Source organism: Ambystoma mexicanum, chromosome 3q (assembly GCF_040938575.1).
Source record: "Ambystoma mexicanum isolate Mex_15411 chromosome 3q, UKY_AmexF1_1, whole genome shotgun sequence".
Classification (NCBI taxonomy): Eukaryota; Metazoa; Chordata; class Amphibia; order Caudata; family Ambystomatidae; genus Ambystoma; species Ambystoma mexicanum.
The window spans coordinates 143,309,659-143,321,935 of record NC_090926.1 but is presented as its reverse complement, the minus strand read 5'-3'; the positions used below and the strand labels follow the sequence as shown (position 1 = coordinate 143,321,935).

The 12,277-nt window shown below is 45.8% G+C and overlaps 1 protein-coding gene across 1 annotated transcript in view; it reads left to right on the top strand.

Annotated features, from left to right (window-relative positions):
* Positions 1 to 776: 776 nt before the first annotated feature.
* Positions 777 to 12,277, top strand: part of CSAD (cysteine sulfinic acid decarboxylase) — a 251,637-nt gene continuing 240,136 nt past the window's right edge. The window contains exon 1 of the mRNA XM_069653337.1: positions 777 to 2,159. Coding sequence (XP_069509438.1) covers positions 1,934 to 2,159 — 226 coding nt within the window. The 5' untranslated portion in view covers positions 777 to 1,933. The remainder of the gene's footprint in view (positions 2,160 to 12,277) is intronic.

The window sequence follows — 12,277 nt, the reverse complement described above, 5'->3', positions numbered from 1 at the left end:
CAGCGCATACACCTAAAAAGTGGGTGGAACACAAAGAATGGGGAACAACACACGGAAATGTGGGCGTAACGGGGGAAGTACAGCAGTGAAAACCTTGCAACGCCCACACGGGCGCTAACAACATGTATTCATGGAATTGAACAGGGAAAACCCATGCACGCCAAAAGACGCGCAAAGCCGGTGACACGTCTGCCACGTGAAAGCAGGCGGAAGCTGCCCAGCGCAGCATAAAAACTTGCACAAACAACAAACAAGCATATACAGCTACGATGAATGTCCCATTTCTCGCAGCAGTGATCGTGGGACACCACAGGAGGTGGAGGATAGCCAGGCCCAGCATTTTCTTACCCAGGACCAGCCTTTTTGGGATGCCTGATGACCAGGTCTATGGCAGGTATAGGTTTCCACCTCATATCATCCTAGATCTGGTCACTGAGTGGGAGGATGACCTCACATCACCCACCTTGTGCTCCCAAGCACTGAGCCCCTTGGAAAAGGTGCTCAATGTCCTGCATTTTTTGGCCACTGGGTCATTTCAGCAGACAACTGCCATAGGTGGTGGCGTCACACAGGTCACGCAGTCACGCTGCCTACACCAGGCGTTGGCAATCATGACTACACACCCCTCAGTCCGTAGGCACATATACATGCCCAGAACACCTGCAGAAAGGCAGGCCCTGGTCCAGGACTTTTACGGGGTAGCACACTTCCCCAGAGTGCTTGGTGCCATTGATTGCACCCACGTGGCCCTACGTCCACCTAGGGCCACTGAGCACATCTATTGCAACCGCAAGCACTGGCATTCCATCAACGTGCAGGTTGTATGAGATTTTCACGCGTTTTGGCTGGCACGAGCACAGTACGCGTATTCAAGGGTGTGTGCAAGTAGATTTTCACACATTTTGGTTGCCGCAGATGGGGTACGCGTATTCAAGGGGGTGCGCGAGTAGATTTTCACACGCTTTGGCTGCCACGAGTGGGTTCCGAGTATTCAAGGTGGTGCGCAAGTACATTTTCACACATTTTGGCTGACGCGAGTGGGGTACGTGTATTCAAGCGGGTGCGTGAGTACATTTTCACGCGTTTTGGCTGCCGCGAGCATGGTATGCGTAGTTTTTCACGCAATTACAGTGTAGAGGGGCTGTAAGCTGGTCCAGGGTTAGAACAGCACTTTGCGCTGTAATGGGGATTTCTATGGCTTTTTCTGACGCATAGGGCGTTCTTGTGGGCGTAACTGGCGTTGCTGGAAGTTCTCTGCACCACAGCTGCAAATGGCTTGGGAAATCCATGAATACGCTGTGCGCCTAAATGATGTTTGGCACAAACGGCTGGCGCACGCTGGTGCACGCTCCCTCTCTGCGGTAGCCGCGTGCGCTACTTCTGCGCTGAATTCTATAAATTGGCCCCTTTGTTATTTCAGCAGGCTCTCTGTTCTCCTTAATGTTGCATGTTCTGGCCACATTTGCAAACTCTTATCCCTGGCTTTTGCCAATAGGAGTGCATGATTTTAACACTTTGTTTCCTGCATGTTGTAAAGACAGGAAATCGGGCACGAGGAGTGAAATTATTGAACTGTCCCTGAAAAGCTTTGACATCTGGCATGTCTGTCTGAAAATAAGCGCAGCTCGCATAAAAATGAAACCTAAAATGCACCGAAAAAGAACAAGGCTCGCGCTGAAAATGTGACACTAAAAGCTCACACGTGTGCAATAGACAAGCCCTGTGTGCGAATTAACCGCGCAGTGTGCCGGGCCTCCACCCAGCACTTCCTGACAGGAAAGAAAAAAGGTTTGTAAACAGGCTGCCCCTCTCGCTCCCCCGATGCGGCCCAGTCGCGCTCCGACTCCACGGAGGCTAGCATCTGGCAGCCAGGCAGAGAAGCTCGGCTCAGGTGTCAGACAGTACCTTTAACACACATCTGGGCCACGCAGGCATGTCTCGTGATGACCTTCCCCTGCTGCACTTTGCACCAAAGCCTGGTCCCGCTTGCAGGTCACATGGATCTAGGTCTGTCAGGTGTGGCTGTGCCAGGGAGGAGACCATGCTTCGCAAGTGGAAACCTTTCGCTTTCGTGAAGTGCGTGCTGTCCCGCAACTCTGCCAAAATGAGCGAGGAAAGGCCAGCCGCCCAGGAAACAGCCAGTAGTGCTGAGACGCCAGGTAAGGACTTCTTCACAAGGCCTTCTTTGCATGTATTTGACCGCTACAAGTGACGTTATACAAAGTTTAGCAATCCACACTTACTAGGCTGCAGGGAGGGAGGCCGGCCAGTATGGCTGTGGGTTAATATTGCCAACTGCCTCTAATTTCTTATCTGCTCTGAAATGTGCCTTTTTTCCAAAATCATATGATTTGTGTTCTTTCTCCGTGCAAAGAAAGGATTTTGCCTATTCGAGTAGGCATGGCTTCAAAGGTGGGACTCTAGGCTGAAGGTTTTGTGGAAGTCGATGATTTAGTGGTATGGCACAGTGTGGTGAGGTAATCATATGGTGCTGGTGCAGTTCCTGCCACGCCCCTCCCGGCAATGAACGTCATGTGGCACAGCAGGCCCTTACATGCTGACCAGAAGTGGTTTGGTGACGTCACTGCTGTGCCATTCCCACATGCAGTGCCAGGTTATCCATTAGGTCAAGTAGGCACCGGCCTATGGGCACCACTCCTTTTAGGGGCCCTGCGACAACAGATCAAATTAAAGCGGTGCAGAACATTAAAGATGTATTAGGAGACCATTTCCGATGGGGGTCCGACATTTCGACTGCCTAGGGGTCTCCACAGGGTTTAATCCGGCGCTGCCCACATCATGCTTCACCATACACTGTGTAGTAATGCCAACTTGCCCTTTGGAGGGAAGACTGGTGTCCCCCACCCCCAATGCCTTCCTCCTGCTTAGATACCCACGTTCAGTATGCATACTGGAGGGAATTGGGGAGATCTCCCCTCTAGTCTGGCCCTAGCACCAAAGAAAGTCCCAAATCAGAAGACACACAGACAAGAATGCAGACACAGAACAGTATTGTACCACTAGACCAAAAAACACTACAACTTAGCTTGGGTTTAAAAGACCACAATAAACCCATTATTAAATAAAAACGAAACAGGGGAAGGCACCCCCAATAAGCGGGCGCTTGCTTTCACCTGTGCTATGATGGCAGCCACTTCAAAGGGACGCCCAGATGCTTTTCCATGTAAGCATTTTTTATAGAGAGGTAAGGGCGTCCCCAGAAAAACCCCAGCCCTGAGCCTCTTTATGGCACAGTCCCAGTCCAGGTAGCTTTAGTTTACATATGTACAGTTACTGCACGTTCAAGTTACTCTGGACTATGACTATCTACAGGGAATTGCTCCAGCAATGCCACTGTGTGGATAGAATCCTTCTTGAGTGAGAGATACTCTAAATTGTGTTGGGGAAGTGCTTGCTCCAAGTCAATCTCAATTCCATCTAGTCGTTTACTTCGAAAATGGATGGTTAAAAACTGGATGCGCCTCAACGGATCAAAAACCGAGCTTACGATCTTTGGCACAAAACAAGCAAGGGACAAACTAAGCCAAGCATACTCAGGTTTTGAGATAGACAGCTGCCTTATTTCAGTGGTGAAAAAAGTCAAGACTCTGGGCACAGTGCCGGAAGCATCTCTGGGCTCCGATGCACATGTTAACAATGTCAATAAAAATGCTCAGAACCATCTTAAAGTGTTGAGCCAAATAAATCCCCTGTTCTCACGTAAGAATTACAAGACTCTGGTCAGAGCAATTATCATGCCGCGCCTGGACTATTGCAACGCTCTTCTTTGTGGGGCTAGTAAGGAGAGTATGCATAGACTCCAGATAATTAAAAATGACACAGTCAGAGTAAAACACAATATCCCCAGGAAAGAGCATGTCACCAGCTATCGAAGGAACCTTCACTGGCTGCATGTTGAAAAGAGGATTCCATTTAAAATCCTTTCCCTGACCCATAACTGCCTACATGGCAATGCCCCGTAATACCTAACACAATCACTAACAGCAGAACATTACGCTCCAGCACAGCACACCTGCTCACAGTTCCCCGGGTGAGGAGAACGAGAGGAAAGGGCAAATCCTTCCCGGTTAGAGCTGCTATGGCATGGACCGCTCTTCCGGAGAACCTTCGCAAGGAAGAAATGCTGACTGTTTTCAGGAAAAAGTCTCAGAAAAGTCCTGGTGTAAATGTTGCACCCTGATGCCTGTGGGCTATGGCACATTAGAAATAAAAAAAATACAATAAATAAAGAAATGGTTCATGGTTGCAAATATTTTAATGTTAGGGTCAGTATTGTGAAAATGAAATGAGTGCCAAGCCCAGTGTGTACAAGCATACAATCCTATTTTTTCACAGACATATTTGTCAATATAAAGGCCTGTGGTCAATATTATGTTCCCCAAATGCTCTTTGATGTATGCAAAGCAGCCAAGGACCCTCTGTGGTCCTGTTTGTACCTTGCTCCTTTCTCATACGGGTAGTTCAAAAGAAAGAATACAAGAAAGTTATTTATAAGGTTATTCTAGGTTTTGGTAATATGCTTTGCCCAGTAAGACATGCACAATGTTCTTATTATGACTTCAACATATACGTGAAACTATAATTGGATGTGAACATTGTAAAATCAGAAAAAGATCAAATTTTCAGTATTAGTTGAAAACGTTATGTACTTTAGTAACAGCTTCTTTTGCACACAGTACACACCTTTTTTGCTCGCCAAAAATCCATCCTGCTAGGAAAGGATTGCACTCAGATTAAAATCGATGATCTGTTTCTTCTATAAGCATGAGTTAATGTTACATTTTGTGTGCTGGCAACTGATTGATTTGTAGTGCTGCTGAATTCGCATACTTGTTAAACTAACACTAATAATTAACACATCAGAACGGCGATGCCATTAGCAGGTGCCAAATAATTTTATTTACAAAGATTTGTCTTTTTAAATTCCTAGTTGTTTATTATTACTTGTCATTCATAGTGTGCAATGTCTTCCATCAAAGGGTATGTCAGCGCGAGAAACCAACGGCATATAGGGACAGGAAACTCTTCAAAGGAATAAACAAGCAGTCAGAAAATTGCAGAAAAACAAACAATTACTCGCTATTAGTTGGAATGGTTTGTAGATCTACAGTACAGACAAAACAAGTGACTATATATATATATTGCCAGTATTTGCTCTTGTAACAGCACAACTGTGATGGCTTTGCCCAAATATTGCCACATTTCCCCCCATAAGGACACACCTCTGACTTGTTTGCCCAAAATGGCAGTGTCTACCATTTTGACAAGGCTGCTCCTTTGAGAGTGACTGCCTGTCTCATAGAAATCATCACTGGGGAGCCACCGGGGACAGAAAACACCATACATAAATATATGTACATGTGCTCAAGAGAGCTGGAATCTCCCTGCAGACAGACCCAGTTTCCTGAGGTTGGATAGAAAGTTGTTTGCTTTAAGCAAATGAAGGGAACCATTGCAACAAGCCAGACAATGGGTTTGTTGCACCGTTGCTGAGGAAAACGCATATGAAAGACTGTGCGGCCCATGGAAATACAGTGTATTAAGTTAACGAAAAGAAATGTGAGCAAAGTTAACATTAATTTATCTCCTGCTCCAGCAACAATTGCGGGAGAAAAAATGTTACAATGTGTGCAACCTAAACACTCAGTAGAGGAAGCAAATGTAACAAACACTCCTCCGAGCTTAACAGAGCATTTCTCTATGAGCGCATAGAAGCACAGCAAGAGGAGGAGTCCGCCTCAGAAGAGATCCCGGGAGATGAGGGCGGGGGGTTGGGGGGGATGCAAGCACACCAACAGTCCATTTAAGTTTAGAATCTAAAATAGAGGCTGGTCCTCATTTACTTTAGGGCAGCCACCCGAGACCACCTGACCAGGAGCATATGGCCCAATCTGGGAACATTACCACCCACACCACACAGTTTGAAACTGTCACCTTAGAGCACACCAAATGGGAGGAGCAGACACCCTTAAAAGACTGTCAGCCTGTGTCAGTCCTAGGAAGAATCTGGAGGAAGACAGATCCTGGGATACCCCAAGTGAAGGGACTTTGCAGCTGATGGTCAGCCTCTGGGAGAGCAGTCAGCAGGGAAGTTGGAGTGCTAAAGATACACCAAGCAGGGAGGTTTTGGCAGAAAAGGAATACAGAGCTGGACGGTATAGAGCAGCAGACCCTGGGAGACTGTGACCAAGGCGGATCCCCGAGAAGATGGAATCACAACAGTAAAGTGTTGTAGGGAGGACGCACTGGTGAGTGGTCATTTGGGAAAAACATGGAATAGTACAGACAGAAGGCGATTGTGAGAAGGAGAGTAAGTGGGTAAGAATGGTGCTGGGAACTAAGAAGTAAAGATAACAAGAAGTGTTCATAGAGAGAGGACGTTTTTGTTTGGAAAGCTAATGAGAAATGTATGGTAAGGGAAACAAGTGGTACAGGGAGAGTGAGAGAGGCACAGAGAGAGAGAGAGAGAGAGAGAGGGTGAGAGAGAGAGAGAGAGAGGGAGAGAGAGAGAGAGAAAGCGAGTGTGAGAGAGAAAGACCACCTTAAAGGATCGGATATACCAGCTGGGAAGTAAATATTGGAGCCTGTGAAGAGAGTAAGATTGATAATAGAGGGTTGTGTGAGTTTGAAGGAATGAGACAGTGAAATAGCGGGGAAGAGATATAGTGAGATGACGAGAGTTTGTGGAAAGTGAGTTTTAAGGAAGGACAGGAAAAGGGAAAGAGACTGTTGGGAAGTCTTTTAATGAGATGGAACATAAGAGGAAGAGAGTTGTGGAATGTGAGCTTGAAAGAAGTACAGGTACAGAGAGACTGCAGAAGATTTGAAATGTGAGAGACCCTAGAGCTTAAAAGATTTGGTGGTATGGGTAGAAAGAAGGAGACCATCAAGAGAAAGGAAGTACTTGGCATAGTACATAGAGATGATAGAAATTGTCTGAGGAGTAGGGAGAAAATCAAAGAGGAGGATAAACCATTTGCCAGAAGTATACAAAGGCTCCTGAGGACCAGGTTGGTCACGGGGAGAGTAAAGAAGTGGGAAGAGTCTTGAGAAGATAATGTTACACTGCAAAGCAGGATGAAGAGAATAGGAGTCGTGAGAAGGAAGGCAGGCTTGAGAGATAGTATCAAGGGACAAAGTGGGCAGCTAGGAGCAGGGCCACGCTGCCCCTTCAAAGCCTACAAGGGCCAGCAAGAGCACCCGTCAGGCAAAATCCTGAGCAAACAACTGGGAGAACACCAGGTTCTGGCAGACCCTTGAAGCACCAGTCTGCCAAAGAACCATGGAACTGCAAGCAGAGGACTGGCCTTGCGACAAAGAGAGACTCGGAGATCTAAACCATTTATAAATTTACACAACTGAAGCCAGTACAAACCATTTGTAAATTTACAAATGATTTGTACTGGCTGCAGTTGTGGGATATGGGATTTGGAGCCTTGGGTTGTTTATATCCAGTAGAATGAACAACGGTAAGCGAGTAGACACAAATGCACACTGAAACCAGTATCTTAAGGCTTAAGTAAAACTAGCTTCTTACCTGCCTCTAATCCGCAGCGTCCATCGTGCAACCGAAAGCGGAAATGTTTGAAGGAGACCGTACGTCGGTACGCTTTTTTCCTCCTTCACTTAAGGTAACCCAGCAGCTCAATCGTCACCCAGCCTCAGGATTGTCCCGCCCAGTCCACCCTCCACCCCCAGCCCCAGTCCCAGCCCCCAGCCCAGAACCTTAATGCACAGAGTACACTTGGAGCCTGGAGGGAAGGAGAGACATCCATAACACAGATCTGCCAACCCCGGTTACCCCGGTTCATGGACGTTTTCTGTCACCCTATTACCACATGTTTCCCTTGATGCCGCTATCCTTCAACATCCTCTATAACATCCATCTATTAAAATCACCAAATACAACAACCTTACCTAAGAGATTACAGCTAGAATCAGTAGACTCACAATTTTAAACCTGAGGGTCAGAATAAAATCAGGAGTTACAATATAAAAACACGGAACAGAATAAAAACAGGAGTTATTATAAAGTCAGGAGCCCCAGATAAACTCAGTAGCAAATGTGCGGGCTAAGTACATGGGTGAGGAAGGATTAACTAGAGTTGCTGTAAATTAAAGGTCTGAAAGAAATCAGGTCTTAAATCGTGAGTCATTATGCAATCCTGAATCACTATCAGATTATGGCCAGGCATTAATAAACAGAAAAGTCAGCACCACAGAAGTAAAAACACATAGAATGCGGGGTAGCTATCATCTGCAGAGAGATGTTTCATGAGGCGTTTTGTGATGTCACTTTAAATTCCGGCATGGAATACACAATGTTTTTGAAAGCTATCCCGTCAGATAGCACAGCAAGTAGAATGCTTGCTTTGACATCTGTGCAGAGCCTACCGACGCAGGTTTGAATCCTGGCATAAATGAGCACCACGCACCGTGGGTAGCGTTCAGATGCCTGAGGGTTCGTAGCGCTATATAAATGCAAATTATTATTACTATCCAGCAATAATGTTATGTTTCGCATGACCCCGTCCATCTATTTTCAAATTCATGTGCTGTCCCAACAGACCAGCATTGTAAAGGGTGGACAGTATGGGGGGCATGACTTAAAATATCTCCGGCTTAACCCCACAGCAACCCAGAAATTAAAAAAGTTGACAGTGAAATATGCCATCCCCCTGCTGTTACATAGCAGATGTAATTAATTTAATAATCATCTGGATTCTGGCATGATAGCAACAGAATTCGGAAAGGGGGCTAGTTGATCATCCTGAATTCAGTAATCACGTTGAAGCTATGACACAAAAGAGTTGAGAAAACATTGTAAAAATAAACCCGAATGGCCCTCCCCACCAACCCCTCACACCCCTTTGTAAACCGACTGCCGTCTGAGTTCTTGAATTCAGGATTAAATGGACTCACCTGGCACTGGTGCTGGCCGAGGAAGATCGAATTATCATGTACGCTGAAGCTGAAGCCCAAGGGAATAGGATCGACTTCCCCGGTGGCTTAGCTGCACTTCTTGAGGGTAGCTAGCTGCTGTTACAAGAGTGACACAGGCCTGCGTGCAGACCCACCACTGCAAACGCCCTGCTGCGAAGAAAGGTCAGCTTTGAACAAACAAACAAACCCAGCAGCACCCAGATAATAACGGCGCCTGGTAACTTACAAAAGCCAAGCAATTTGCAACTTGCAAATGCACCGGCCCCGCTGGGTCGGGACTCTGTCATGTTACTTACAATTCACTGGGAGCGGGAGCGGGCCGGGCTGAGGCGGCCCTAGCCCTGCCCAGCCTGGCCACTCCCAGTGTTTTGTAAAATAGTAACACTGCTGGCGCGGCACTTGGCCCAGTGGCTGCGTGCAGCAGGCCCTCTGTGCACAGTTGGGCGCCGGGCCCGCCCCAGGCCTCTCTGATGCATGCAGAGGCATGCCGCATTCATCAAAGAAAGGTAACACTTCGGTGTTACCTTTCTCTGCATCTGTGGCGGGCCGCGAAGGAAAATCAATGTAACTTACATTCCTTAAAGTAAAGTAAGTTACATTAAACCAAGCCGGCCCAGGCGTGGGCTTCAGGAACTCGCCTGCCTCAAATGCATTTGGCCCGGCCACAGCCGAATGGCCGACGGCCAAATCCGCCCCTGTTGGGAACTTTGGGCTCTGAGGATTTGCCGTCAGACCGTTTTGTACATTGCACTTTGCCATGAGGGTACCATTTGGTGCAAGAGGGGTGATTCCTATTCTTTAAAGTCCTTGATTAGGAAATCCTTAGCACTTATCCGCAGATTAGTGATGAACACTTTGGGAACATTTTCCACCATTTTACGTTTGGCTAAAGTTATTATCCTCTTAATTACATTTGAACAACATGCTTATATTTTATGTGTAATTGTTAATGAACACTTGAACCTTATATTATTTTTCCCTCTGTATCTCTGATAACCCAAATGACAAGGTAGCAGGAGCATACAGCGGCTCTGCCAGACCATGTAAGGACAAACCTGTGATGACTTAGCCCCAACATGCTACATGCCCCTCTAGGGACAGACATGTGATGGCGTTGCCCCCCAAATTCCATCATTTGTTCCTGTAAGGATATGCCTGCAATGGCTTTGCCCCATCATGCCAGCATTTCCAGTGTAAGGACACATTTGTGATGATTTTGCCCCAACATTCCAGAAATGACCCTTGTAAGAACTGATCTGTGATGGCGTTGGCCCAATATGCCAGCATTTGCCGTTGTAAGAATATGCAGTGCATTACATTATCCACAGACATAGCAGAAAGACTTCATTTCAAAGCTGAGGTCTTTTTACCATGTCTATGCTCAATGTAATAGTGTGCAAACCTTAGGTTGTACACATTTCTCAGAGTTAAAAGGTATTTACTCTGTACATGGACTTTACCCTAGGTTTCAAAGTCAACTTCAAGAAAATGTTCAACGGAAAAGAAAAGTCTCGGACCAGTTCTTATCAGTTCCTCAACATTTTCTAAAGGAAAGAAAAGTCTTAAACCAGTTCTTGTAAGTTCCAAGTCAAAACAAAAGTTCATCAAACAAAAATCCACTGGTAACAGTTCTTCAGCTTCGAGTTGAGAAGATCCCCTTCCAATTCCAGCCAAGAAAATAGCACCATTGGTAATCCTGGATATCTTCTTTCCAGGATTATTTGCCACAGTTCAAAGAATAGGTTAACAACTTATTCTTCTACAACTCTACAATTGGTAAGGACCTCTGCAGTACATTTGGTATACATGTCAGAATGCTTCTCTTTGGGTTGCTGCTTTCCTCTTGACAACCACCCTTCTACTACTGTTACAGTGAGAACAGTCTCCTTTGTTCTCCAGTATGCCACTACTTCAACCAGCGTCAATGTGACATCCAATGACAGTTTTATACACCACCACAGTTCAGGTACTGCTGCATCAACTTTATACTTCAATATTATTAGGCATAGAAAGACAAGACACTTGGACCTCTAGAGATAGGCAAGGCACTGTTCTTTCCTATGCTCCAAGAAAAGGGCAGCCTCTTCATCTCTTCTGTCTACCTTATTGCCACAAGTATAACCTGCCTCTGCCCCCAAAACACATGTTCTCTCAACTTCATCAGTCTTCAACATTACAAATTATTTTCTTTATCGTATTTACAAGCACCCACCTTCCTTCCCCATCTTTGTTCACACAATCTTGGTTTCAGTAAGTACCCTGAAGCTGTATTGTCACTCTTCCAGCTTCAAGTAACAATGCCACACTTGTTTCAGAGGACACTGGACCTTTAACAACATCACAGATCAGGTGGATAGATCTCAATAAGACTTGTTTCAATATGGAAAGGATTAGCCTCTTGGCTTGAGTAATGCCTGTTCTCCTCATCAGTACAACTTCTGGACTGAAAGAATAAGTGTTTGGAATTTTACAAGGTTCAGTCTTCAAAGGAAAAACAGATTTAGGCACACACGACCACTCTTTAAGATAGATCTCTAATCTTAAAGGGTTGAAAGTGATTGTGTTGCCATGTAATATCATAGAGATGATTTCAAACTCCCTTCAGGAAATACAATTGGCTAAATGCGACCTTCCTTTGATGCTGCATTCACTTGTAACTCTTGTGAAAGTCAACGTTAGGTTTTTCAGAATGTTTTAGGCAAGCGTCCCCTTTTAATTAGGGAAACACGACCACCACGGCAACATGATTCAACACTACGGCTTTCACTGTTAGTGTGTGTGTTACATTTCCATTGTTAGAAATGCTTTCTACAACAACAAACAATGTATACTTGCTTTTACACTTACGCTGGTAACAATTACCGGCAAGGCTTGCTGGGTGAACCTGAGCTCTGAGCTATGTGTGTCCTTCACTGAAGTCCTGTTAAAAACAGGCATTGGGAAAGCCCACAGTTTTGGCTTATTTATAAGTATCAGGCATTTGCCAGGCACACTGATATTATATGCCCATGCCATATCGCACCATTTTGCCGCTACCGTCATATATTAGGCACAGCAGTGAGTGTCAAGAAGTTTGGTTACGTAAATAACAAATGTCCCACAGCTACTCGAAGTACTTGCAGAAAACTCCACTCTCAGCATGTCTTCCTCCGTGCAGCCACAGCAATGCAGGTTTTGAGACCACATGACCAGTGGTCCCTCTAAGCTGTGTGCATGTGCGCTTGCCCAGCTTCCTTCTGTGTGCCGCTCAGAAGATTTCTAGCAGCGCACACAGACAATGCTCACCTATTCAAAAATATTTAATAAGGCACAA